At 47.8% G+C, this 25,335-nt stretch overlaps 12 protein-coding genes across 12 annotated transcripts; 6 read left to right on the top strand and 6 right to left on the bottom strand.

Annotated features, from left to right (window-relative positions):
- Positions 1 to 79: 79 nt before the first annotated feature.
- N7533_010341 (uncharacterized protein) lies at positions 80 to 1,451 on the top strand (the record flags this gene model as incomplete). The annotated part of the gene is made up of 3 exons (XM_057106991.1): positions 80 to 528; positions 587 to 664; positions 728 to 1,451. 3 exons carry the CDS (start codon positions 80 to 82, stop codon positions 1,449 to 1,451), a joined length of 1,251 nt encoding a protein of 416 aa, XP_056956208.1.
- A 583-nt stretch (positions 1,452 to 2,034) lies between these two features.
- Positions 2,035 to 2,966, bottom strand: N7533_010340 (RNA-binding signal recognition particle subunit SEC65; the record flags this gene model as incomplete). Its single annotated transcript, XM_057106990.1, has 2 exons — positions 2,035 to 2,414; positions 2,489 to 2,966. The coding sequence occupies 2 exons, from the start codon at positions 2,964 to 2,966 to the stop codon at positions 2,035 to 2,037; spliced, it is 858 nt and encodes a 285-aa protein (XP_056956207.1).
- Positions 2,967 to 3,191: 225 nt separating this feature from the next.
- N7533_010339 (class-II fumarase/aspartase family protein) lies at positions 3,192 to 4,687 on the bottom strand (the record flags this gene model as incomplete). The annotated part of the gene is made up of 3 exons (XM_057106989.1): positions 3,192 to 4,134; positions 4,187 to 4,426; positions 4,485 to 4,687. The coding sequence occupies 3 exons, from the start codon at positions 4,685 to 4,687 to the stop codon at positions 3,192 to 3,194; spliced, it is 1,386 nt and encodes a 461-aa protein (XP_056956206.1).
- Positions 4,688 to 5,935: 1,248 nt separating this feature from the next.
- Positions 5,936 to 7,358, bottom strand: N7533_010338 (fungal specific transcription factor domain-containing protein; the record flags this gene model as incomplete). Its single annotated transcript, XM_057106988.1, has 2 exons — positions 5,936 to 6,569; positions 6,625 to 7,358. The coding sequence occupies 2 exons, from the start codon at positions 7,356 to 7,358 to the stop codon at positions 5,936 to 5,938; spliced, it is 1,368 nt and encodes a 455-aa protein (XP_056956205.1).
- A 1,323-nt stretch (positions 7,359 to 8,681) lies between these two features.
- N7533_010337 (aminotransferase, class III) lies at positions 8,682 to 10,315 on the top strand (the record flags this gene model as incomplete). The annotated part of the gene is made up of 5 exons (XM_057106987.1): positions 8,682 to 8,694; positions 8,750 to 9,061; positions 9,132 to 9,478; positions 9,546 to 9,998; positions 10,061 to 10,315. The coding sequence occupies 5 exons, from the start codon at positions 8,682 to 8,684 to the stop codon at positions 10,313 to 10,315; spliced, it is 1,380 nt and encodes a 459-aa protein (XP_056956204.1).
- Positions 10,316 to 10,603: 288 nt separating this feature from the next.
- On the bottom strand, positions 10,604 to 13,591 carry ysh1 (cleavage polyadenylation factor subunit YSH1; the record flags this gene model as incomplete). The annotated part of the gene is made up of 5 exons (XM_057106986.1): positions 10,604 to 11,145; positions 11,213 to 11,870; positions 11,929 to 13,075; positions 13,276 to 13,373; positions 13,439 to 13,591. The coding sequence occupies 5 exons, from the start codon at positions 13,589 to 13,591 to the stop codon at positions 10,604 to 10,606; spliced, it is 2,598 nt and encodes an 865-aa protein (XP_056956203.1).
- A 740-nt stretch (positions 13,592 to 14,331) lies between these two features.
- On the top strand, positions 14,332 to 15,920 carry N7533_010335 (uncharacterized protein; the record flags this gene model as incomplete). The annotated part of the gene is made up of 2 exons (XM_057106985.1): positions 14,332 to 15,199; positions 15,268 to 15,920. 2 exons carry the CDS (start codon positions 14,332 to 14,334, stop codon positions 15,918 to 15,920), a joined length of 1,521 nt encoding a protein of 506 aa, XP_056956202.1.
- A 773-nt stretch (positions 15,921 to 16,693) lies between these two features.
- On the top strand, positions 16,694 to 18,583 carry N7533_010334 (uncharacterized protein; the record flags this gene model as incomplete). Its single annotated transcript, XM_057106984.1, has 4 exons — positions 16,694 to 17,400; positions 17,492 to 17,831; positions 17,909 to 18,436; positions 18,497 to 18,583. 4 exons carry the CDS (start codon positions 16,694 to 16,696, stop codon positions 18,581 to 18,583), a joined length of 1,662 nt encoding a protein of 553 aa, XP_056956201.1.
- Positions 18,584 to 19,329: 746 nt separating this feature from the next.
- N7533_010333 (uncharacterized protein) lies at positions 19,330 to 20,929 on the top strand (the record flags this gene model as incomplete). The annotated part of the gene is made up of 3 exons (XM_057106983.1): positions 19,330 to 20,228; positions 20,285 to 20,571; positions 20,628 to 20,929. The coding sequence occupies 3 exons, from the start codon at positions 19,330 to 19,332 to the stop codon at positions 20,927 to 20,929; spliced, it is 1,488 nt and encodes a 495-aa protein (XP_056956200.1).
- Positions 20,930 to 21,016: 87 nt separating this feature from the next.
- Positions 21,017 to 22,075, bottom strand: N7533_010332 (sterol desaturase family protein; the record flags this gene model as incomplete). The annotated part of the gene is made up of 3 exons (XM_057106982.1): positions 21,017 to 21,219; positions 21,276 to 21,781; positions 21,843 to 22,075. The coding sequence occupies 3 exons, from the start codon at positions 22,073 to 22,075 to the stop codon at positions 21,017 to 21,019; spliced, it is 942 nt and encodes a 313-aa protein (XP_056956199.1).
- A 627-nt stretch (positions 22,076 to 22,702) lies between these two features.
- Positions 22,703 to 23,458, bottom strand: N7533_010331 (uncharacterized protein; the record flags this gene model as incomplete). Its single annotated transcript, XM_057106981.1, has 2 exons — positions 22,703 to 22,831; positions 22,991 to 23,458. The coding sequence occupies 2 exons, from the start codon at positions 23,456 to 23,458 to the stop codon at positions 22,703 to 22,705; spliced, it is 597 nt and encodes a 198-aa protein (XP_056956198.1).
- Positions 23,459 to 24,198: 740 nt separating this feature from the next.
- On the top strand, positions 24,199 to 25,195 carry N7533_010330 (SDR family NAD(P)-dependent oxidoreductase; the record flags this gene model as incomplete). The annotated part of the gene is made up of 5 exons (XM_057106980.1): positions 24,199 to 24,235; positions 24,305 to 24,638; positions 24,701 to 24,824; positions 24,874 to 24,944; positions 25,009 to 25,195. The coding sequence occupies 5 exons, from the start codon at positions 24,199 to 24,201 to the stop codon at positions 25,193 to 25,195; spliced, it is 753 nt and encodes a 250-aa protein (XP_056956197.1).
- Between the last annotated feature and the right edge of the window lie 140 nt (positions 25,196 to 25,335).

Below are 25,335 nucleotides of genomic sequence, written 5' to 3'. Positions count from 1 at the left end.
ACCTCTACGAATAGTTGCAGAAAACCCATTTTCAGGGCCGTCGTTACACAACCATCTGCTGGCAAGGGTCAACTCCGCGATGTCTCTGATTCGCCTTTTCAGGCGGGACCCCAGTTCCACCCCGCTGCCGTACACCGCGTCTCCATTACTGCTATTCTTTCGCGATATCTTGCTCGTTCTACGGTATTCGTGGGCCTTGCCTGGAATTCTACTGCCTCTTAGGCTTGGACACACCACTCCTTTGGATGAATTATACCTTTCATTTGGAAGTTTGGTCTCCTTCTTGTTACAGATTTTGCTGACCATCGCCCAAATTGCTTTCCTGGTCTCAATTCCATTAATGATCATCTTCCAAATACCTGCATTCTGGATATTCGTCTATATTGCTATCGCTGTGGGGCTAAATTATGCGGTATGCATGCTCGCCTTGAACGGATTTGAGAGAATCTTGGTTTCCAATGTTCCGGGAACCACCCAACAAAGCCATGGAAGAGAGTGTTGGTTCTTTATTAATGGCGTTGCGAACAGGCAAGTCAAAGGTCGCAAATTCATCGACCTGACCTCAGTCTAACAATTTGAACACTAGTAAACACTGGCTCCAGAACAATATCGATCAACTAGCCTATACCTTCGGCCGCAAGATCACAGGCATTCATAACTGCACGTATGTTATCTAACATTGCCAACGACTTCATATTCCGGCTAACGATGAATCTCAAATCCTCAGCGCCGGCTTAGTTTTCGATTTGATCGAGTGTTTGATCCAGCGTTGCTTTTCCTACGCCACGGGCGACATACGAAGTGCCTATCACTTACTGAAAAGAGAGTTACTGAACCCAAACTGCGACAAAGTCGTCATTATCCTCCACAGTCAGGGTGGAATAGAAGGGGGTTTGGTAATAGATTGGCTGCTGGACGAATTACCGCAAGACCTACTCCATAAACTAGAGGTATACACATTCGGCAATGCTGCAAACCACTTCAACAACCCCCGCCAATCCTCCACCTGTCAGCCTATCGTCCGGTCAATCGGGCACATCGAACACTATGCAAACTCACAAGACCCAGTCTCTCACCTTGGAGTACTTGATTTCACCAATGTCCCGAATCGATATATAGGTCGGCTATTTATTCGCCCTGGGTCGGGCCACATGATGAATCAACACTATCTTGATACTATGTTCACCCTCGGACCGGATCACAGAGTCCTCGAGTCGAATGCATTCATGGATATGGAGGTTGACATGAAATGGAGCGAATCGGATAGGCTGTTAAACGGGCGAGATGAAAGCCGAGAAATGACTCTGCTGCCAATGCCAAACATCGAGATTGCCAATCCGCAGGCAGGGAGTCTGCTGTCGAATGGTTCTCAAGTGTGGCACGTTAAAGACTTCAGTCGCCTCTGGCAGTATCGCAATGGTGGTACTCCAGGTAGGGCCCCAGGAATATGAAAAGGAGATGACCGAAGTCTGCTGTGATATGCTAGTTGGATATAGGGAGTGTGAAAGCAGTAGATAGTCGCATTTCGGGTAAAAGAGTTCCCGGGCATATAGATCAATCCAGGTGGATTGAATTCTATTCAACTTCATTATGGTAAAATGTGAACATGTCTGCCCAGGTGAGCTGCATCTTTCCGACTGGATACCTAGGGCAGCAGTAGTACAAAGAGCCCTGGAGTATACACTCAGTTTCCAATCTTTGGGCTGCACTTCAATGACCACTGCCCAGGTGAATCTGAGACGCCTTTGACGGACAAGGAAGTAAATTGGATATTTCAAATCATGGGTCTATTTCCCTGACACGCATCAACTACACTGGTAGAATGACATTTTCTGGGGTCGTACATATATTCAAGTCCACCATTAAGAGATGGGGGCACTAGCAGCCTCGCCAACACAACAGAGCTGCGACCATACAACAGATATCGACTGTATATCCCCGTTCTAGGTCTCAAAAGCAAAAGGAACGCCCATCGCCGTGCAATGCAAGTAGAAAGTATAGAAGAGAAGACAAAGGGGGTCAAAGCCAGCTCTTTCAAGCCTTACCCTTCTTCTTGTCCTTCTTCTTCTTTTCAGTGCCTGCTCCGGAGCCCTCTCCACCCATACCGGGCATGTCAGGCATACCCATCCCAGGCATTCCAGGGATCTGGGGCATCTGGGGCATGCCAGGCATCCCTTGCATGTTCTGCATCTCCGCCATGGCTTCCTTGAACGGGTTGTCGCTGACACCTCCACCACTGTAGGCGGGTGAGTGGATGGGAAGAATCTTGCCGATCTTCCAACCGCGCGGGGCTGGAGGCGCCTCGGGAAGCTTCTCCGGCATGGGGAGGCCGCGAATTCGAAGTCGGTATGGGGATTTCTCGTCGGTCGGGTGAGCTTGGAGGTATTGGGCGACAAGGATGTAGAGGTGGTGTTCTAGAAAGGCAAGTGATCAGTTGTGAGGGTCCAATCCAAATCAAAGCTCCGTAGCTTCTCTTCGAGCCACATACTGTTCTTAATTTTAGAGTTCATCAATTTGCCGTCTTCATTCTTCAGCAGCACGCGCACACGACCAGGGTTAGCCCAATCCTTGGGGTGAAGCTTCTCCGGTTCCAAGCCAGCCTGCAATCCCAACATCTGCACGGCATCGACAATGTCGCGAGCCAGGGGATTCTCGACGGCCAGCTCAGAGCCAACCTTGCGGCCATCGGCGCGGGATCGGGTCTTGTCGAAGTAGATGGGGTAGAGACATTGGAAGTGTTTAGGAATTTCGCGCGTAGGTTCGGGTACTTGGTTCTGGTTCATCTGGTTCATCTGGTCCATCATAGACTGCAGAGGAGCAGATGCGGGCGCAGGCGTGGCCTTGGGAGGGTTGGCCTGACGCGGGGCAACGGGCTCAATGATAACATTGTCGGCAAAATCATCATCGGAGGGGGCAATCTCCTCAGGATCGGAATCGGACAGCTCTTCGACTCGAGCGTGTGACATGGTGTTGGTGGAGGTGAAGTGGTGAAGTGGGAGGAAGAAAGTGCGGGAGGTGCGGGAGAGTTGAGGGTGGCCTTTGCGTGCGGTAGTGACCAGTTGGCGGGACACTACAGTATACTAGTAAACTAGTATAGTTGGTTATAGTATAGATTTACATAACTTTACCACAGGTAAACAGATGCTTGATAACTTGAAATAATAGTACATTCATCACAATTCTATTTCTATTTACTCATCTAATGGAGATCCCCCCCGTGGTGTCAAATTAGACCGCTTCACCATCTCATCGACCATCAACTGACTTGCCCCCATATATTGAGTAGGATCGCATAATCCCGCCAATTGATCCGAGGTGAAAACACTTGTCATAACGGTGGATTCTGTCAAAACCTCCAGCAGAGATCGATTGTTCTCAATTGCACTTTTACACGCTTCATAAACCTCGTCATGCGCCTTTTGACGTCCAATATGAGGCGCAAGAGCCATCATGACCGCCTCACCCACAATCAACCCCTTCGTTGAGTGGAGGTTACGCTCCATAGAGTCCACCTTCACAACCAATCCATCCAGAGCAAAGTTGGTCTGATGGAGTGCGCCCACTACTGTAACAAACGCATCTGGAACCGCCACCCATTCAAGATGCCATGGTCCAGAGGCCCGCTCAAAGTCGGTGACCATCGCATCCAACCCTAACGAAGCATTGGCACGCAGCATTTTAGATGCAGCGAGAATAACCTCAGAAGAAATGGGGTTCCGCTTCTGCGGCATGGTTGATGAAGCACCGCGGTGAGGGACAAATGGCTCGGACACTTCGTCAAATTCGTTCGAGGACATAATCATAAGATCCAACGCAATCTTTCCCAAAGTTCCACCAACAAGGGCTAGGAAATTGGTGATCTCGGCCACGTTGTCTCTTGCGACATGCCATGTGATTGCTGGATTTTGCAGTCCCAATTCGATAGCGAGTTGTTCGCGAACTCGGAGGCCAGTGTCGTCGGAACCCAGCGAGGCCAAAGTTCCAGCTGCTCCTCCGAATTGCACCAGTAAGCATCTTTGCTTCATCTCTTCAAGTCTCTCAATATGGCGAAGGACACTCGAGAGGTAAACGGCACACTTGTAACCGAATGTACAAGGCAAGGCATGTTGGAGATGTGTGCGACCCGCCATTGGGCTGAACAGATGTTAGTATAAGAAATTCACACCCGAAGATAAAGGGGACATACGTATCACGATGGGTTGTCGCTAGTCTTGTCAAGATGCCTCTTAAAGATTCCAATTCTCTTTGCACGATAACCAGCCCACGTTTAATCTGCAACATGGATGCATCATCCATAATGTCCTGTGTTGTTGCTCCCCAATGGATATACTTGGAGGTTTCATTGGGTGTGCCTTCCACAAGCTGGCAGACAAGAGGAAGAACAGGGTATCCAACGACATCTGTTTCTCGTGCAAGACGATCATAGCTTTGTTTCGAAAAGTTAGACTCTTGTATACACTTTCAGATCACATTGGTCAACGTACTCAAGTTGAAGGTTGGAAAATGTGTTTGTGATCGAGTCTCCCGCTTCCGACGGAATGACTCCGGTCTTTGATTGAGCGCGTGCGAGAGCTGCCTCGACCTCAATCAAACATTTCACGTATGCATCATCTGTGAAGATGTCACGTATTTCCTGTGTTCCGAACAGATTACGGAACACACGCGAGTCGAGGGCGGAGACGGACATGGCGAGAGGGCCTCAGGAACTTGAAAAATGCGGGGAAATGATTCAAATGAATAAACTTGAAAAGCTAACTGGAAAGATCCAGCTTTAAATAAACCATTCCTGCTTTCATTTTGTCCGGGGCCCCTCATGCGGAACTAACGACTGCTCCGCTGGGGTGGGTTGGATTGCTCGGAATAAGTGTCTATCCCGATGATATTGTGGGGCTGGTCGATCATCTGTTGCAGGGTCCGTGAAGCTCAAAAACGTAGTAAGGAGAAGGTATCATGGAGAGTGATTTGTCTGTGGAGATTCTACTCTAACTATCACTTAATTCAGCCAGTCATGATTAATTAAATAGCGATTTGGTGATCTGATTTCGCTATTCTACAATGTCGCCTGAACCTAGCATCCCCGGCCCTACAATTTCCTATTTCACCCTCGCTTTACTAGTATGTGTATCTCGCGATTTGGAATATTGTTTTTCTTTTCCTTCTTTTTTTCCTTCAGACTAGAGCCAACATTCTTTTACTTATACAATGGACTTGAGGGAAAGGAGAAAATAACTGTTTGGCACTGACCAATATGCGGTATTGTAACATCACGTATGGTGATGTAAGAACAAACTAATTTCTAATAAATTACATTCTGCCAGCGAACCTCCGGGATTTTTTCGAAATTCCTTGAGTCTTTTGATTTTTTGCCATACTTAACAGCGATTTTCACCGCCCGTAAGTTTACAATGTATTATTACCTGTATGGGACACATTTGCTTTTCCACTCGTATTTGAATTAGTTATTTTCTTTCTTCTTGGCCTTGATAGACTTTGGCATGTTCAGTCGATCGGATATCCAAAGTTGAGTATCTTCATTTTGCTGATATTTCAGAGTCAGTATAATTAAATATCTAGATGTGTACTATTTTCCATCATCACTTCCGGTGCCTCAAGCTCTGGGTATCCCATGAATGGCCCTGGAATGTCGTAGTCCCAGTCAGTCGCAGTAACGTAATTCAAAACATCCAAGGCTTCCGTTCCCCAATTCAGTTCGTCAAAGAATACAGGAGGGTCGCCCAAAATGGCATGGCTCGACAAGGACCCTGTGTCCGCCTGGAGCTGCCTTTTCTGGACCAGCAGGGAGTGTAACAGGTCCAAGACCCCAATGACCTCAGAGATGGACTCGTGATAGATAGGTTGTTGAGAATTAGGCACCCGGGTATTGAGACTGCTATCTTTCTCAAGTATGGATCTTCCCTTCAAAACGAAATTGAGGCTAGTTTCCAAGGACGGGCCTGCTTCGATATTGACTGTGGATGATTGGCATTGGTAATGAACATGCATCAAAGCCGACTGGAAGACTACTCCGGGGCCCATCATGCTCAAGTTCTGTAGCCATCGTGGAACATGCGTATTTTCGAGTAAAGGCCAAGCCAGCGCTACTAGATGCCACGCATGCTTGAAGACAATTTGCAAACTCCGGCGTGCTATCGTCAAAGGATAGCCCTGGTCGGTGTATAAAGACCATCGCGATATTTGCTAGCAATTGAAGCCATAACTTCGTTCTTTCGATTCCTTTCCCAGCAGCTTCATTTAAAGTGCCAATTTCAAATTGGATGCCATGTGCTTTGAGACTTTGACTCCACATCTGCAAGTCGAGATCCAACTCCTTGATCTTGGCCGCACCATTCCGACGTCTGGTAGTCGTATAAAGCATTTCACGAATCCGTGAGAATATTTTGCCAATGCGCACATATTGAATGAAGACAAAGACTGCAGTAGTTTCCCCGGGCAGAGGGTGGGAGATATCTGCAGAATCCAACCCAAGAAGATAGCAGTCCGAAGGCAAGTCGTTATCCACATCCACGTCGTTTATCAAGGCCGGGAGCCCGTGGAGTAGAGATGTCATGCTATCAGAGTTAGATTCAACTCTTAGCTACCGAGATGTTCTGGATGATCACATACCTGTCGAAAACGTAGACATACCACCAAACTCGCTTCCGAAGCTCAATTTCGCCGGTTTTCATTTTGAAGCGTCTAGCATGGCGATGGAGACCCAGTGACTGGGAAATGCTAACCATCAATCCATTAATCCTTATCATCGCAAGGCAGTCACCGCTCAACTGACTGTAAAAGCCGAAGAGCACCAAGGCTTGTAAGCTTCTCATGTCCCCTTTTGCGGCTACTTCGTCGATCAGACCACTAGCCAGGAATAGATGCCGTTGCCGAACGGGACTCAAGGGATACTCCGGTTCCATTTGGTTGTTTTGCAAGTCGTTGATAGAATGAATCATCAAGACCGTCAGTGCTGTGGCTGGATTAGGTTTCTGAGAACAGCCGAGATCGGCGAGTAGTCCTATCATATGATCAATATCTGCCAAAACTTCAGACCGAATGAGAACAGGACAAAAGTCTTGCCAGTTCTTCATGAATAGGTCAGTTTGCTCATGGTAATAGGCCAATGGATAATGGAGACATTCAGATATCCAATTTTGATATTCTGATGAGTTTTCTGCGACGACTTTGGGTATCGTCGGAGATGGTGGAATCAAAAAGAGCCGATAACAACTCTCTGGGAATCCGCAAGGAAGATTTAATGTCTTTTGACATTCTTTCTCCACACTGAGAACAAAATGAACACCGGTAGTGGAGCCTGCAAATCGACCGACTCCATTTTCGTCGTGAACAAGTCGACCCATGTGCTTGATCACGTAGGCCGGATCGTCAGCCGAACGCCGTTCGGCATCGTGGGTTACGGTTGGTTCAGCTGGCCTGGGAGCGATTGGTTCGACATCTTCCGGGACCCTAGTCCGCTCCCGGCGGGATATATCCTCTTGTAAGAGAGAATTCCGCTCTTTTTCGGATTGAAGTAACTGCTGACATTTCGCCAGATCTGTCTGAAGTTGCTCTAGGCGCTGTTCATCCGAAGTGAATCTGTTGAAGAGTTTAGTTGGAGAATGTGAGATTCGATTATACCAAACTTACCCTCGTACTTTAGTTTTCCTTCGGAGAGTAGTGGAGACCTCGCATATATGACCTCCGGTTTCACACCTTTGACACTGCCGTCTTGAGTTAATGAGCGAGCTTGAAGTTCAGAGAACAAGAAGGGAAATCATACGATGGGAAAAGTGCCGTCACATTTCAACTTCTTCCTTAGTAATTCAAGAGAAAGTTAGCTTGTTTCATGAGTCTAAGCCCCCAGAATGTCGTGATCTCACTTTCTGCAACGATCACTAAATTTCAAGCTGTTAATTCTTGACTTGCTATTGCATTCCTTACGGAGGTTGGGATATCGCGTACCATGCCTGACCAATCCGGTGTGTCACCGCTGCACCACTTGATTCCGATGGGCCAACATCCATCTATTCGTTTTTCGAGAAAACAACCATACTTCCTTTAAATATTTCCTTTCCATAAAAATGAAAGATACATAAATGTGAGTGAAAGGGAAGAAATGGGCGGCAGATGCGGCATAAAGCGGGCTTGACCGCCTTCTGTTTGCAGGGCGTGGCAATAGTACTACACCTAGCTATGTGCGAGTGACTTCAAGTTCACACATTTTATCAAGATCAAAATCCATCATTTGCTAAACCAATTACTAGAATTCGGTTGTTGATTACACAAATACGAGTTGTCCACGGGTGTAGCCAATACAGTCAATTGGGTGGATCTGAGACATCGTAGCATTGCCGAAACGCACGGTGTCCTTGATACGTTCTATCAACTCAATTAGGCATGCGCAGGGAGAAAATCCCCACCGCAATGACCTCCGTATCTGGTCCTCCAACCAGTATGCGCTGATAATGATGAAAAAGTGGAAAATTGCCTGAACTCTGACCAATGTTCGGGTCGGCTTCCCCAGGCTCGGCATCCCGAATCCACCTGCCCCGCAATGGATTGCCTCGGGTCTTCGTAAGTCCATGGTTACATAAGAGCGTGTAATTTCCAGGTGGATTCAAACCTTCTACTATTCTAATCACTATAACAACTCCTCAAGTTTCAACAGCTTTCCGACCCGCAATATGACCATCTACGGTATGAAACATCATCAATTAAAACCTTGCTATTTCACAAACTAATCAATCCAAAGAAGCGCATCCCGGCATGTCTAGTGCTGTTCTGCATAGAGACACCCACTTCCTTCCTAAACAGGCCATTGGCGGAAAGGGAAGCTATATCTTCCTCGAAGACGGGACTAAATTCCTTGACTCAACCGGTGGTGCGGCTGTTTCATGCTTGGGCCATGGTCATGAAGGTGTCAAACAAGCAATCAAAGATCAGATCGATCAGTTGTCATATTGCCATTCCGCCTTTTTCGGCACTCCCGTAACAGAGGAATTAGCACGGTTCTTGACAGATTCAACTGGGGGAAAGATGTCCAAACTGTTTGTCGTCAGCTCTGGCATGTCACCGTCCCTACTCACTATACCTCCTAGAAGTCTTGAAATGTCAATTCTAACTTTCGAGGATAGGATCTGAGGCAGTCGAAGCCGCCATGAAGCTTGCACGGCAGTACTTCCTAGAGCTTCCTACTCCTCAGCCTAAGCGTACAAAATTTATCGCTCGACTCCCCTCGTATCATGGTACGACCCTCGGTGCTCTAGGCCTGGGTGGACACGTCCTGCGAAGAGAACCATTTGAGCCAATCTTGGCGCAGAACACATCCCATGTTTCGCCATGCTACGCATACCGTGGGAAGAAAGACGGTGAATCGGATGCCGATTATGTCTCCCGTCTTGCCGTAGAATTAGATGCCGAATTCAAGCGTGTGGGGTCTGAAACTGTTTGTGCCTTTGTCGCAGAACCAGTCGTTGGAGCTGTAAGCTGATCACGAAGTAGTGAGTTTAACTTTGAAATCCCGCTAACCAGTATCTATCTCTGCTTAGGCTCTGGGTTGTGTCCCTGCAGTACCAGGATATTTCCCTGCCATGAAGGCCGTTTGCGAAAAGCATGGGGCCCTGTTCATTCTCGATGAAATTATGTGCGGCATGGGTCGATGTGGAACCCTGCATGCCTGGGAACAAGAGGATGTCGTCCCTGATATTCAAACTATCGGTAAAGGTCTCGGGGGCGGGTATGCGCCCGTTTCTGGAATTCTCATCAGTGACTCCATCGTGCAGACTATGGATAAGGGAACGGGTGTGTTCCGTCATGGACAAACATACCAGGGCCACCCTATTTCGTGTGCTGCAGCATTGGCTACACAAAAGACTATTCAACAGGAGTCTCTTCTAGACAATGTTCGATCCATGGGTGCTTACCTTGAGCACGAACTCCGCCAGCGATTTGAAGGCCACCCGTATGTTGGTGACATCCGAGGCAAGGGACTATTCTGGGGAGTGAGTTCTCTCAGTCCATTGAGGCTTCGCTGGGCAATCCTGCTAATCAGTACGCTTCACAGATTGAATTTGTCAAAGATAAGACTTCAAAAGAACCATTCGACCCTAGCACTCGACTCTCGTTTCATATACAAGAAAAGGGTCTGGAACCAGGATATTCCATTTCTCTCTACGGCTGCTCAGGTACTATTGATGGCATTAGGGGTGATCATGTCATACTTGCACCTCCTTACAATGTCTCCAAGGAGGAAATTGACATCATTGTGGATGTCTTTGGGAAAGTGGTATCAGTTGTGCTTAAAGATTTAGACTTGTAATTTGGGGCTATCCTAAAATCAACCAAATGACAGGCAATTTGTGAGTAGATGAACGCCGAAAAGAAACTTGAACCTTTGAAGAGACCCACGAGCCTCGCATACAGAAAGACGAAGACGATGAGAGGTGGACATGACACTAAAATCCTCACATAACCATTGAGCATGAGTTAATCTTGTTTGCCTACCCCACCATGGGGATATAGTAGCTCATGAAGAATTTGGATTGTATTTCCGTGACATGTGTTTCCCATTATCTATCGTACAAAAAACATAGAGTATGAATCAACCCTAAGCCTCGATGGCTTGTGCCTTCTTCATAGCGGTGACCATCTCCATCTGGCCCTTGCCCGGTCCATCAGGCACCACGGCCTCGCGAGGCATAGAACTGGTTGCCCATAGACCAGCCACGGTTTCGACTGCACGTTCAACTACGATGCGCACACGGTCGCGGAGCACCGGATTGGCACATTCGACCTCCAAGGTTTCAAGCCAGACGCGCGCAATATGCTTGTCGACCTTGATCTCGAGTCCCGGAATGGGGATTCCCATGGCATGTAAACGATCTAACTCAGCCGATTCAATATCCGCAACGCGCTCTTCGTTGATATCCTCCTCCTTTATAGTATCAGTCCCGTCAGTTTTACCAACCGCAAGCTCAACAGGGACTCGTGGCTTTTCGATGGGAGAAATTTCAGAGCCAAACTGCGCCTCTAGCATCATCAAGAGACGGTCCAGTCGTTCATCAACACTAACGTCAGAGTGTGGATTTGGCAGGGAAGGGACGTCCGCTTCGTGGTGGTGGTGATGGTGATGGTTATGCTTCGCCGACTCTGTGATGATTGTTAGCAGACGTAATAAGGGTGGATTATTAATAGTGTTGGGGTGCTGGGTTCTTACGTTTCACCGAAGCAGGACTGCTCTCAACTGTCAGAAGAACAGCCATCACAGCATCGGCAACTCCATCATTCATCATATTTCCCTCCCATTCCAACTCAATCTCCCGAGTGTGTGAATGATACCGGAGAACGACGCAGCCCATGATCAAGAAGGTTTGCGATTCCTCTGCGGAAATCCCATCGTCTGCGTGTTCTGTCTTTGGCTTTTGCTCGTCGAGCTCACCGTTGTTTTCTTCTTTTGTCTCAGAATCGCTCCTTGAAGTTATGCCCACCTCTTCAATAGCCCCGAAGGTACCTTCAAGGGCCCATCGGATCAAATCCATGCTGGCGGAGCTAAGGGTAAGGTGTTGTTTGCAGGTTATTGTCGTTGTTGTTAGACCGGCATATTCTCGGAGGTCGTCAGGGGCCATAAGCGATAGGTCAAATCCGTTCTGAACCAGCACTCCAGCCATGAGTTGACTGTCATCCTCTCCGGCTGGGGGAGGAACCTGTGCAAGCTTGCCAACAACCTTGGCAACCTTATCCTTTCTGAAAGGAATGCGAACCTCGTCGCAATTGGCTGGCGTGTAAACCTTGACCTTGACTGTTTTGTCTGCGTTAAGACTCAAAAGCTTGGATTTTAATCGCATCATCTGGTGCTTTTCGCCATGAACGAGAATCTATAGAACATATCAGCACATAAGTTTACACCTCATCAACCAACTCGAAAAGACTTACCACAACTGGTGCCGCGACCTCCTCGATGAAGTTCCGGTTCTCAACACCATCGACATGGGCTGCAAAACTGACCTCGTCAATCGTGCAGCGTCGAGGAATCATGACCTTCTGGTCTTCGTCGTTACCTCCCGGGACCCTTCCTCGGCCCTGAACAGTGGAGACCTTCGACATGACGGCAGGAATTTGATCTGGCTCGTTGAGTAATTGTTTGGCCATTGTACCCTCCACACTGTAACCCGTCATGACAACTCCGTTGCGTTCGCTTGGTGCCCATCTTTCCAGTAGTTCACGGCTGGTTCCGGTTTGCAGCATACCAGGAGAGGCAATCATCACACAGCCTCCGACGTCATCAAATCGTTCGAGACTACGCAGACTGCGGACAAAGCGGAAATCCCATGGTCCTGCAGTCGCGCTCTTGTCCCCACTCGCTTCGGCCTCGGCCATGCGTTGACGGAAAAGACGCTTAATATTATCGTTCATCGCACCGATGTAGGTTTGGTATACAACCATGCATCGTCGAGCCATGTTGCCGATGTAGTAGATAGGCACTTTTTGCAGCTCGGGATGAGTCTCCCAGTATTCATCCAAAATCAAAAGCAGTTCCTGGGCACGTCCCAAGGCGAAAACGGGCATCAATACGCGACCTCCGCGATTGAGAACACCTGTTATTGACTTCATAAGGGCGGCTTCACGCTCCAGTCGTGGAGGGTTGGAGGAAATTCCGAAAGTGGATTCTGTAATGAGGACATCGATTTTAATGCCCTTTGGAACTTCGGCGGGGATCAAATGACGATCCTCTTCGCGAGAGTAATCGCCAGTAAAGAGGACGTTCAGGCCAGCAATTGATACCAAGAACATCGCTGCGCCCAAAACGTGACCCGCCGGGAATGGTGTGATGCGGATACTGTTGATAGTGTGTGTGGTATTGAAGTCAATCGTTTCGATTAAAGGAAGGGTCGAGAGATGGTCGCGCTCGGTATACAGGGTGGTTCGTTGATCCGAAGAGGAAGAGGTGTTGCTGACCCGGACGTTGTCTTGGATCAGCCATTTGTAGATGGCTTTCGTTGCGTGTGTCATAAAAACTCGGCCTTTAAAATTTGTCTTGCTGAGGACATATGGGAGAGCAGAGGAATGGTCGACGTGAAAACTAGATGAATGGCATGTTAGCGCACCGCCGAGCTTCCTCGCAGGATGAAGTTTTGAAGAGGGCTTAAACGTTAGATCGAAGAAAGCACACATGGAAGAGTAGCGAGTGGGACCATAAAGTTCCAAGTCTCATGAATCGACTATGATCGCTAGGCAAAAGCAATGGGTGGTGGGAGGGCCATTGAGCGGAGAGTCACGTACTGGCTAATCAGAAGGATATCGACGGTACTCAAATCGAATTCATCAAAGAAGGGTAAGGACGAAAACCCTTCTTTGGCCGGGTGCATACCTGCATCAAGCTAGAAAAGCATCGAGAGTCAGTCTGTTGGCTCTATCTTCGCAATATCGGAACCAGAAAACTTACCATGACCGTCTTCCCCTTGTACTGAATGATATGACATGATCGCCCGACCTCATTACCTCCACCCAAGCAGTAAAACGCCAGTTCGTCAGAAGGGTCAACCGGCTCATCATCGACAGCCGTACCCATCGCCGAAGCTTTGCGCTTTGCCGCCATGGCAGCGTTGGTTACTCGTAGGTCGGTTCAACCCCAGGGCTGATCAAAAGGTGTGTTTCGCGATCGGATCGATAATTGGGTGGGCAAGTCTCGCGACAGGCCTTGCTAGAGTCGCGTAAATATTAGGACTTGAAGGAAATTCTATAAACTGCAAGAAAGCACCATAAGCAGAGAAAGAAAAAGAGAAGCTTCCCAAAGTTGAAGTTCGACAGGCGCGCGCGGCATGACCTAAGCTAAATGTCACGTGGAAAAGCGCGATCCGCGGAGTCCAGCAAACTCCAGCAAGCTCAACCCCCCTCCTCTCCTCTAAATCATCACCTCATCCTCCACCAACTTCGCTGTCGCCTCCCTTTCCCCTAATCTGGCGTCGTGTACTCTATGTTTTAACCGCGATTCTGAGATGGTCACATTTGGTGACGTTTGGTGGTGCGAGCAAATCGCTCATCTCAACGACCACGCGTGGACGTGCCGTCACTCTGGGACTGGGCAATAATCGGCATCTCTTTCTCTCACTTGATCATCCACTATTCCATTCACCATGGCGCAGACCCGCCACCCCCAGCAGCAACAGCAGCCGCCGCCGCAGTTCAACAACCAGCCTTTCTCCCCTCCCGTTGCCTCGCCGTCACCTCACTCAGCCTCTCCAGTTAATGGGGGGGATTCCTCCACCGATGAAAAAACCTGGTTTATCTCCACATCCTCCCTCACAGTCCCCATATGCTTCTCCGAGCTTCAACACGATGCAACTACCTCCACAGAATCAACCGCCCATGAACGGTATGGCACCAAACAGCATGCCTGGAACGCCAATTGCGCAACAAGCTGCTCCGCCTCCGGGAGCTCCAGGCACGATGGGCCCTCCTTCAGTTCCGCCATCACGCCCGGTGGATGCTTCCGAGCTCACAGACGTCCTAGCTTCATCGGGTATTGATGTCAGGGAGGAAGAAGCTTTTCTCACAAACAGCTTCCCGGGGCGACAAGCGCAGGCGCAGACGCCCTCGCGAGGCCCCCAGATGCAACACCCGCCTCCAATCAACACATCTTTCACTTCCCAAGCTACCACAACTGGAACACTCTCCGCGTCGAGCAGTTTCAACGATCTGTCCCACGGCAAACCCGGAGCTACGCAAGGATCATTCTCCACGGAGCCCACATCGCAAACTCCATCCACGATCAAGGAGCCCTCACGTGAAGACAGTGAAGCGGCAAGGCGCTCGCAATATCATTTGCAGGAACCATTTCTTTTCGCAAAACTGCTGGAGCAACGGATTCAGAAGCGCGGCTTTGAGCTGGGTGTGCGCATTCCCTCTGAGGGTCTCTTTCACCCGGTTCCCGGTCGGCCGCAGCCTATCGAAGTGACTGGGCCCGACGGGTCATCAGTAGTTCGCACGGGCCAGACAATTCTGAACCAGGAGGGTGCTCCTTTGGTTGACATACTGAACCTCATGTCTCTCTCCTGCGAGGAGCGTTTGCGCGGGGTCATCGACTACTCCTCCACTCTTGCTCGCAGTCGCCGAGCACACTCACACGGTGTTGTCCCCGCAGAATGGCAAGATGTCGCTCAGCCACTCAACCCTGTTAATGGCAACGCCGTCACGCCTTCCAAGCGTATGTATTGTTTCTCGGGCCCTCAAAAGTGAACCCACCACAATACTGACCTTCTTTGATTTCTCCAGGCCCTCGTACAGACAGTGAAACCCCTACCACTAAACCAACCGCAGACAGATACCGGGGCCTTGTTGGAAAGGAAACGTCTTCCGAAAACCGACGAGCTGCAAAGCGCACAAAGCGAAGCACGAATGCGATTCTAGGAGAAGGCGCTGGTATCCAATCCACTCCGGCTGATTTCACTGGATCGGCGCCTTCCACACCGATCGCTGAACGCGCACCCAGCTTTGACAAGAAGTCAATGACAAAGAAAGAAGCCAGAAAGATGATGGACAACAAGGCCAGTGAAGCTCAGCAACATCAACAGTCCGTCGAGACGGCTCGTCTAGCTACTAACAGCATGCTTTCGGGTCGGATGTTCGGCGCTAAAAAGTCCTATTCATGGCTGAAGCCCGGTGGTTCGTCGAGCGGTTTCTCCTCTCCATCCCGTCCTGCACCACCCACACCGACTCCTGGGCCGGAGAAATCATCGACCAGCAAATCGGGAGAAGCGGCGTCTGGTCCATCTAAGCGTCGCCTGGGCACTTGGAGGGAGGACCAGGAGAAGGGAGCTGGGATCCAAGTCCGCGATATTCTCTTCATGCTGGAGGCAGATGGGCGAGGCACTAAACATGTGCAAAAGGGCTACTCAAAGGACCCAAAGGAGGACCGCGCACCCTGACATCGCCATTCCCCTTGTAATCTTACTTTATTTTCCATCCTATTCTTGTCTAATCTGTACTCTTGGGTCATCTTCCGGGGTGGGGGGGTCCTCCTCGAACTGCAGGAGTTTCTTTTTTTTTCTTTTTGCATTGGCTGCGCGAATTCGGTTCATGGCGTTGAAAGGCTTGCACGCGGGTTCCTGACATTTTTTTTTCCTTTTCTCTTTTTTGGTTGATTGAGCATCAATTATGAATGATAGAATTGACCATGAAATGATGTGATTTGCCGTACTACTAGTATCTATCTAGGAAAGGTACATCTTCTTACATACCAAGGTACTTTCCATGCGGTGCTAACTGCTCAGTAATGGTTCAAGTTGTATCCTATACAGATTAACTCTGCAGTCCCTCAATGAAAAACAAAAATAGAGTATTCCCATCAGTCGCCGGAAATGGCAATGATTTTCTCGCAGTGATTACCGGATTCGTGATAGTTTATGATGATGGTGGCGCGGTGCAGGACCTAACCAGTCAGGGCTGAGCTTGTTCCCTTGCTCCAATCATATTCGTATGTCTAGGCAGTGAAAGAAGATTGCTCAAAGCTAAAAGTGTGTCCTAATCTGAATCATACATACTACTTTAATACTCTCAGGATACCGCGTAGGGCAGTCTCTACGTACTATGAAAATAGAGTCATTCTAACCCTGGAATCTACCAGGAATATTATATAAGGCCTAATCTCTCCTTCTTTCAAGTTACAGTTTTCATCTTCCTTATTTTACTTATCTTCCTCATGTCGACATCAACTAGTACAAGTATTGGTCGTAAGGCCTTGCAAGGCCTTGCAGCAGGAATCGGACTCGTCTCCGAAGCAAAGTCGGCCCATAAATTAAAAAAACAACAGCGCTCTTCACTTTCATCGAACGAAGAGGTTCTCAGAAATGAAATGCCAATCGAGAGTGGTGGCCCTCCAGTGTATGAGTTGTCATTGTCAACATCAGACCGAATAACCCCCAACCCCACTGGAATCGACTTAGAAAGTCAGTGGGCTCTTGATGAGGCTCAGGTAGAACTTACACACATGTCTTCCAACCCTGATGTGGAAAAGGAAAAGAAATCTCGAAAGGAACTTGAAATCGAACAAGGTGACCTGGCGCAAAGGTTCATTTCCGACCATCCACCCCCATACTCTCTACAAGACGAGTCTCCACGTCGGCAGCTGTCAGCACCGGTCGTGCTCCCTCAACGACGACCCAAAGATCGAGATCGAGGCTTTATTCGCGCATATGCACCGACTCTTGGTGATTGCGGTATTGACCAAGACATGTTCCTCGATTTCCTAGACACCGCCGAGAAATCCTGTCAAGCGGCCCAGTGGCTAAATGCCATCAACTTGGCTTCTATTGGAACTATGTGGCTGCCAACTGTCACTGGCATTGCTGTTTCAATTGCCATTCAGATTGCGACTGATGTTGCGATTGCTGCTGATGGCCGACGAAAGTGAGTTTCCCCTGCATGAGGTTTATCCTTTTGTCTCGATGATTAACTAGCGGGCTTCTAGGACCAATTCTTTTTTTGATAAGGTAAACAGGGAGTTCTTTCAACCCCGTGGTCTGTACTGTCTGGTGATGACATGGAATCCCGAACTCCCTGATGCTCCCTCCACGGCCGTGGATTTGAATTCGCTCGTTTCCAACGCAGCCGGCAGTGCCAGTTCCCAAAGCTCGAACACGCTCGGTCGACTCCGTCATCGCTTCAAGTCTTCGAATGGAAAGGCATACGGCAATATCTTTCCAGAAGTGGCTCCACTCATCTTCCCTGAGATTGATCGACTCGCATCGGATCAAAACGCGGGAAAGAAACTATCTAAAATGAAGCGAAGGAAAGAATTCGTCGGTGGATATTTGGATAAGAGAGCCCAGGCTAAATTTGTGAGTACCAAGAGCTTTCAATAGTTACTAGTTACTAGTACCTACCTAGGTATGTACGCACACTGACAAATTTCTAGACAGCTGAAAACCCCACCAGTCAACTGAATCAAGGCCCAAAGCCAGTCTTCACTTCCCGATATGCCGACCCAAGTCATCCAGCGAGCAGCGGAGATTTGCTCGCTTTCGTGAGTGGAGGTCGTTTCACTATGGAAGACTTGCCACGCCGACAAGCTCCACAATCTACCTTTGAAGGCCAAAGTCAACTACGAGGGCAAGATCACTACTCCCAGGGGCGGGATAATCCATGTTCCAACGCGCCAGCTCCTCATGCCCCTCATGGAAGCCCATTCGGGTTATTTGAAGCGATTAGTGCTATCAAGGATTTCCGAAATCCTCAGGCTGCCAATGCCGATCGGATGCCGAGACAGAATGCATTCTATAACCCCAATAATGGCTACTATTCACACCAAGGCCAACTACCAGATCAAATGCCGAGACAAGACGCATATAACTCCAATGATGGCTACTATGGAACACGGGGTCCGCTACCCGACCGAAGAGAAGACAGAGGGTCGACCAATCCACTTTCAAAATTGTTAAAAAAGGTGAGTTTCAAACATGTGTGAATCTAATATCTCTTAAGAAAAGTTTCTGATTTTGTACAGGAAGTAATGTATCTGGCGATTGTTAATATGCCTTCGGATGATGAAATGCGGGAGGCTCAGAATGCATTGGGTCAGGCGAGTTACTAGGACTATCGATGCAGTCTGTGCTTAAATATTCTATGATGTGAATAGATATTGAAACTGTCAATGTAATACTAATTATATAGTAATTCTATATGTCCAATATCCCAATATCCCAATATCATCAGTCCCCTCGGGTGGTGCAGTCCCGGCCTTCCCTTTTGGGCGTAGTGCCATCCCTTTCAAAGGTGCCCTTTTCAACTCCGACATTTCCGAACTTCACTTGAACCCCGACTCCAGTACGGAGTATACTCCAACATCATGTTTCAATGCTCGCAATGTGAAAAGTCATATCAGCGGAAACCCCATCTATTGCGCCATCAATCCACCCGTAATTTCCAAGGAACCCTCTTTGTTTCCTACGCTAGGATTAGCTAACCAATACCAGATACTCGTCAGCTTGCTTCCAGCTGCCCCTTCTGTAATAAATCCTTCTTAAAACCGTACGTTCAAAACTTTAAACGTGTTCAACAAGCCATGTGGGGAAAAAAAAAAAAAACCAACTAACCTCATCTGGGCTACTGACAGAGAGGTCACTCGAAGGCACAGCAAAGTATGCGCCAAAAAGCATAACCAACCTCCGCCTGTCGCTGCAAAGCCAGGCAGGAAAAGACAGTCGTGCGATCTATGCTTTTCGACGAAATCCGCCTGTGATAACAATTTTCCATGCATGCGATGTATCTCTCTCGCGCGGGAGTGCATTTTCACGACCCAGGAGGCGCCTACGATCAATTCGGTCTCACCCTCGCCAAATGCAACCCCCCTCAGCCAACGCATCCGAAAGTGGTGGGCCATTCTCATTCCTTCGTCATTTCGCAAATCCTACGATTCAAAAAGATCGACTTGCAATAGGTGAAACTGCGAAATATTCCTTGCGAAGGAACCTTGAAACTCTTTATTCGCGCCTGGAAGAGGCGCTCATGCCCACTGATCCTACACCAAATCTCCTGGGCAATTTTCAAACTCCTGATCTACCGTTTCAAATGACTACAAATACGGACGAGTCGATTTTAACCCAGTATCCCCATGAAGTTCTCTTCCCATCAAGGCTTTCCAATCAACTTACTGAAATTATGACCGAGTTGGTTGAGACATCAAAATCCATGACACCATCAGATACCAGTCAACCGAAGACGCTCGACATTATGGAGCTCACATCTCTCCTAGGAGTATCCAATATATCCGCTTTCATTTCAGCCTTCTTTCACTCTCTTCACTGGCACCTGCCAATCGTTCATTTTCCTACGTTCGACCCAGGAAACGTATCAAACCCTCTACTTCTTGCAATTTTCATGGCAGGAGCAGCATATACAGCCCCACTTGACAGAGCATCAATGTCGCCATGGCTTCTTGATGTGGCTGAAGAATACGTTTTCCGAAAAGTGTCAAATTTACCTGCGACGCCCTCGCCCAAGAATTCTGCTGCTCTTCTCCCAACCGTGCAGCTAATACAGAGCGCTCTTATCATCGAAATGCTACAGTTTGGAAGAGATGATATGCCGACAAGGAGGCGCATTCGGATTGTCCGCAACCCGTGCCTTGTATCTACCATCAGGTCATTGGGTTTGTTCCAGTTAAAACGGCGAACACCCCCAAAGACATGTGACGAACAGACATGGCGGACACTGGTAGCAGAAGAAACTTGTATACGGTAGGCCCCTTTATCTTTGAAGCTCATTTAATTGTGAATTTACTAAAGATTCGCAGAATTGCATGTTGGGTTTTTCTCGCAGACGGCTTTCTTACTGTCTGCTTCAAAAACCACCCGTCGTTATCGATATTCGAAATGAACTGTGATTTCCCTTGGAGTGCTGAGCTTTGGGAGGCCGAGAGCTCATCTGCATTCAGCAGAATAGTTACGACGGATCCTATTGAGAACCAACTTCCGCCCCTGAAAGAAGTTGTAAATCAACTGCTTGACACGCCTACCAGCGAAAATCCAATACCATGGGGTCTCTCACTCTCATCCGAGCATCTGTTGATCCTGATATACGGTAATACTGCATCGAAAACACATTTGGTTTAACCACAGAACTAATCAGACTTCCAGCTATCAACTCCCTGGCATTCCAGGCGCGGGTGGGTCTTCTCAAATACCTTCCACTCGATGCCGTTAGCCGGGCCGCTGGCAACTGGAAACGAATATGGGACTCTGTTGTTGGAGCAGTGGAACAAGAGCAAATCCTTCATCTCGGTTACCCGAAGCATGCCGAGGAACTATGGTGGTTGTTGAAAGCTACGCTAGAGGTTTCTGATAAGCCAGAAACAGGATTCGCGTATCTCGAGAGTAGTGCTACTGACGAACTAGGGACATTGAACGACTTTATACAATCATGCTATCGCAATGCCTAATGAATAAAAGACAGAATTATATTATTAATCTTATTTCCAATATTACAAAATTAGGTAAATATTCGCTCATTCATAGATAACAACGTCTTAAGCTTTCTTCTTCATCGCAAGTGCATCGGACCTTTCGTTAGCTTCCATAAAGGCATCGGCCTTCGGTGTGCGATATGTTCCTCCAATGCGGTCCCAGAATGTCAGGAATTGACCGTAGTTGTAGTTGAAGTACAAATGATGCATCGTGTGACACGAGGCTCCATTTATAATCACGGATGATGCCATATACTCCGCGTCGTCTAATCAAGGTTAGAGTTTTTTCTCGATGACTCGACTTCACTGTTAGGACACTTACGAATAAACACAGTCCATATCGTCACAAAGGCAAAAAGTCCCAAGTATGCACACTTCTGAAGAGGAAAGAGCATCGGGAATATGTGGTATGGGAGACTCTGCGCCCAACCGTCCAGCGGATGGAAGGCATAACTGGCAAAGGGGGTCGGAACAGCCCACTTATGATGCGGCTTGTGAAGCCAGCGGTAAACACTGGGGTGGTGCTCGCTCCGGTGAATCCAGTAGATACCACTATCCGTGAAGAAGATGAACAGTGCATATTGGAGGTAGGTGTAACCCCAGAACGGAGCCTCACTGGAGAAATCGTATAGTTTGGACCACCCCCGGATTTCAGCAAGGAAAAAGGGCACGGTAAGAATTGATATGACTGGAATTGACGATACACCCTGTGTAATCTCAAGTTTAATCTGGTTCGGAAGGTATCGTGGGTGGTTCAGTAGTCGCTTGTCGAATATTGTGTGGTATAGAACGAAACTTCCGACGAGGTACATAATCATGGCAAAGATCCTTTGCATAAGATATAAGCATCAATCTGATTCTCGGTTTTGTTTTAGGGAGTGTCATTTACCATGCGATGAGGAATAAAGAAAAGGCCTGTCTGGCAAGATCATCACGCTTCCAAATGCTTGACTCGGCCCATTGCGATGGCTCCAGAGGATAATACACCCGCACATGTCGATTCAAGTTGGGATCTTGGGCAAATAAAGTGGAGTTATTCGCTCCTGCGAAATTATCGGGGGCGATTGATGCGTAGAATCGATCAAACACGAAAGTGTCAAGAACGTCAAGGAAAACATCCATGCTGGCGGTGATCTTCTTCTAGGGTTAATAAGTCGTAGATATATGGGGCAGGGCCTACCTTTATATAATTTTAAAAAAGGATGGATGCCTCATGGCGATTACCCACCCGGCGAATCCCTACCCGGAGAATACCTACGTCCATGGACTGCGGCGGACAATCCCTACCGGCAAATACCTACACCCGTGAACGCAAATATCTCCTTCCATCCAGGTTTCCTTCCAAACTTGCCGAGCTTGGGATCATTTGGCATGCTAAATTTCAATATTATTTCTTCGAGTGACAATTGTTCTCGGAACAGCAGTCTACAATCGACACAATCATGATCAACTCGCAACGACGGGGAATACCTACCATGTACCTTTGGCAGATCAATGCGCCCATGTCTCCACTTTAACCACGCCACAGGGCCGGAAGAAAAGAATCCGTTATAGCGAGAGCAGCGAGTTTAATTACTGGAAAACATACGACTCGGTTGATTCAACATCAATACCCCTATTCAACTCGACATGCGCTTCGATATTCATTGACAGAGTTTGCTGTTCTCCGAACATAATATTGAACCTCCATTTTCCTGGAATTGGACATCAACTACTTCCTAACTACTTCTCCTACCACAAAAATGGCACCTATTGCTTAGCCGCGTGCAGGTAAGCAATAACTTCCTCATTTAATATGTTATTTTTTAGAAGTTGCTCGGCAGATTCGACGATCCATGTTTGACAGTTGCGCTGTACTATCTTCTTGCCGGGAGTCAACTAGAAGGAATGTCAGCTTGTCATGCATTGGGATAAATTGAGAGCTAGTCAAAAGGAAGAGAAAATGGCTCCGATCAAAACGAGGACGAACTATAGCTTCGACTCAAAACAAGAAATGGACTAGAAAGCGAACCTCTGAACAGGTCTGGTGCAACTGACCGTTTCAATGACAGCATTCAAGCTTTTACCGGGAGCCTTTACTTCGCAAACACTCTCCTCAAAGCGACAGTGAGGAATTTGATCAACAGTGTTTTGACCATTATCGAACATTGCCTTTTCATCAAAATGCTCTTCGCCCACCCATTGGAGGGGAATCCTCGCAGTTGGCTGTTTATCGGCAGATCGCAAGTCATAATTGCGCTCAATATCGATTGAAAACCCATTCAACACATCTCCGTTCGCTTGTATCATCACTCCGACTTTTGGGTCTTCTCGAGATTCGACAAAGTACGCCCAGTGGTCTTTGAATGGGGACCCGTTGTATGTCAGTAGGACGACCATGAGCGCCCCTTGCGGACCTGGTAGAGGTATCTCGGGCACCCTAAGGCCTGATAGGCGAGAGTTCCTGACTTCAGCCGCCAGTGGGGGCAAATGTGCGGCAGTGGTATCTTCGGAATGAGAGGACATCAATGAGGTAATTCAGGTGGTGTTATTTACTTTGAGCTCACAAGTATCAAAGAGATGTTCAAAGAAAGTTCTTCGGCTATGAGAGAAAACATTTGATTGCGATGGTTGCCTAAGCCGTAGGTTCATCCAGGTTTGTTGCCCAAATTATCCCCAAGCTCCAGTCCGCAGTAGAGAAATCAAGCTGTCATTAAAGTTTCAAAAACTATTGACTTCGTCAAAATTCGATCTCTCATCACGATGCGCCACAACATGCCCAACGTTTTTTAAACATCATATATTCAAATGATCACATAAAATTGAGGCTGGGGCTGTCATTTTCTGTCATTTTCTAGATCGGGGGTAATTGAGTGCCATGCCGAAATTGAAAAGTGAATATCCAATGCCTTTTCGAGGAACGGGTTGAAGGTAACTATAAATTCAGTTCTTCCTTTCATGTGTATCACCTTGAATAGATAATCTTTCCAAGGTTTCTTTGGTTATAAATGGTTCACTGCCCTATTCGGGTAAGTGCCCGATTCCGGCTGGCTGGGACGATGTGGCTGAGGCGACCAATCCATAGTATAGTTCGATCAACTTTATTGTCAGCTTACTATGACGAACCGATGCGTGGAAGTTCTGGCGATCTGTGGGGTTGGATGCTACTATCCAGGGATGACTTATAAAGTGGGTGACCGACTGGATGAGATTCTTCAATCGTTACAACATCTTTGCTTCTCAACTTTCAAAGTTTCGGAATAACCATGGCTACTTTCGATGGCAAGGTGTTTGCAGTTACTGGTAAGACTTCTCTTACTGGGTGATGTTCCTTAAATGATTAGAATACAAGTTCATCTTTCTTTTTTTCAGGAGCTGGTTCAGGAATAGGAGCCGCCACAGCAAAGGTTTTGTACTCTCGAGGCGCATCACTTGCATTATGTGATTTGCAATTCGAAGCACTCAAAAAGATCGCTCAAGAACTTGAGCCAGTATCTGCCGGCCAACGTCTTTCCTACCATGCCGTTGACGTTCGCAAAACCGAAGAAGTCAATCAGTGGACCGACGGTATAATCAAGGATTTCGGCAAGCTGGATGGCGCCGCAAACATCGCAGGTGCTGTTCGAAAATTACCATTGGGAACTCTTCTAGAAGATACAACAGATGAAGACTGGGATTTCACGATACAAACCAATGCAGCCGGAGTGTGAGTCTAATCTTATCACCTCACATCTGGCGATTTAAGGCTAACGAATCGTCACTAAATAGTTTCAAGTGTCTTCGCTCACAGCTGAAAGCCATGAAGAATGGAGGCGCAATCGTTAATATGACCAGTGTGGCTGGCCTCGATGGTGCTGCTGGATGTGGTGCCTATTCTCCCAGCAAGCACGCTGTAAGTCAGTCCCTAGTTTTGAGATCCAAATTCTAAAATAATCTTCTAGGTAATCGGTATCACGAGAACAGCCGCACTTGAAGCTGCGCCCAAAGGTATTCGGGTAAACGGAATTGCACCGTAAGTAATCGACTTGTGATCAACTATAAATGGCCCGCTAATTTGATTTTGGTTACTACTTTAGTGGCTTAATTGATACCCCTATGGCTGCTACAGAAGGTTTTCCAGTGGAGACGTTTCTTAAACAGGTACCTATGAAAAGAATCGCGCAGCCTGAGGAGATTGGACGAATTGTCGCCGTCCTACTTAGTGATGATGCTAGCTATATGACCGGCGAAATAGTACGGGTTGACGGTGGTCTGCGAGCTTAAATGAGCCTGCGAGGATAGAAGACCTTCAAGTCGTTCTTCACAATTGGGATTTCATGCCATATGTTATGTGTTATTCCATTTGACTATGGGGCTTGAACAACTTGATATTTGCAACAATTCCTAATTATCTAAATTTCGTT

This window comes from Penicillium manginii (genome assembly GCF_028828005.1).
Source record: "Penicillium manginii strain IBT 31320 chromosome Unknown utg000007l:1.0-2284322.0:1.0-2285126.0, whole genome shotgun sequence".
Classification (NCBI taxonomy): domain Eukaryota; kingdom Fungi; phylum Ascomycota; class Eurotiomycetes; order Eurotiales; family Aspergillaceae; genus Penicillium; species Penicillium manginii.
The sequence above is the reverse complement of the archived record's forward strand: the minus strand, read 5'-3'. Positions and strand labels throughout refer to the sequence as shown.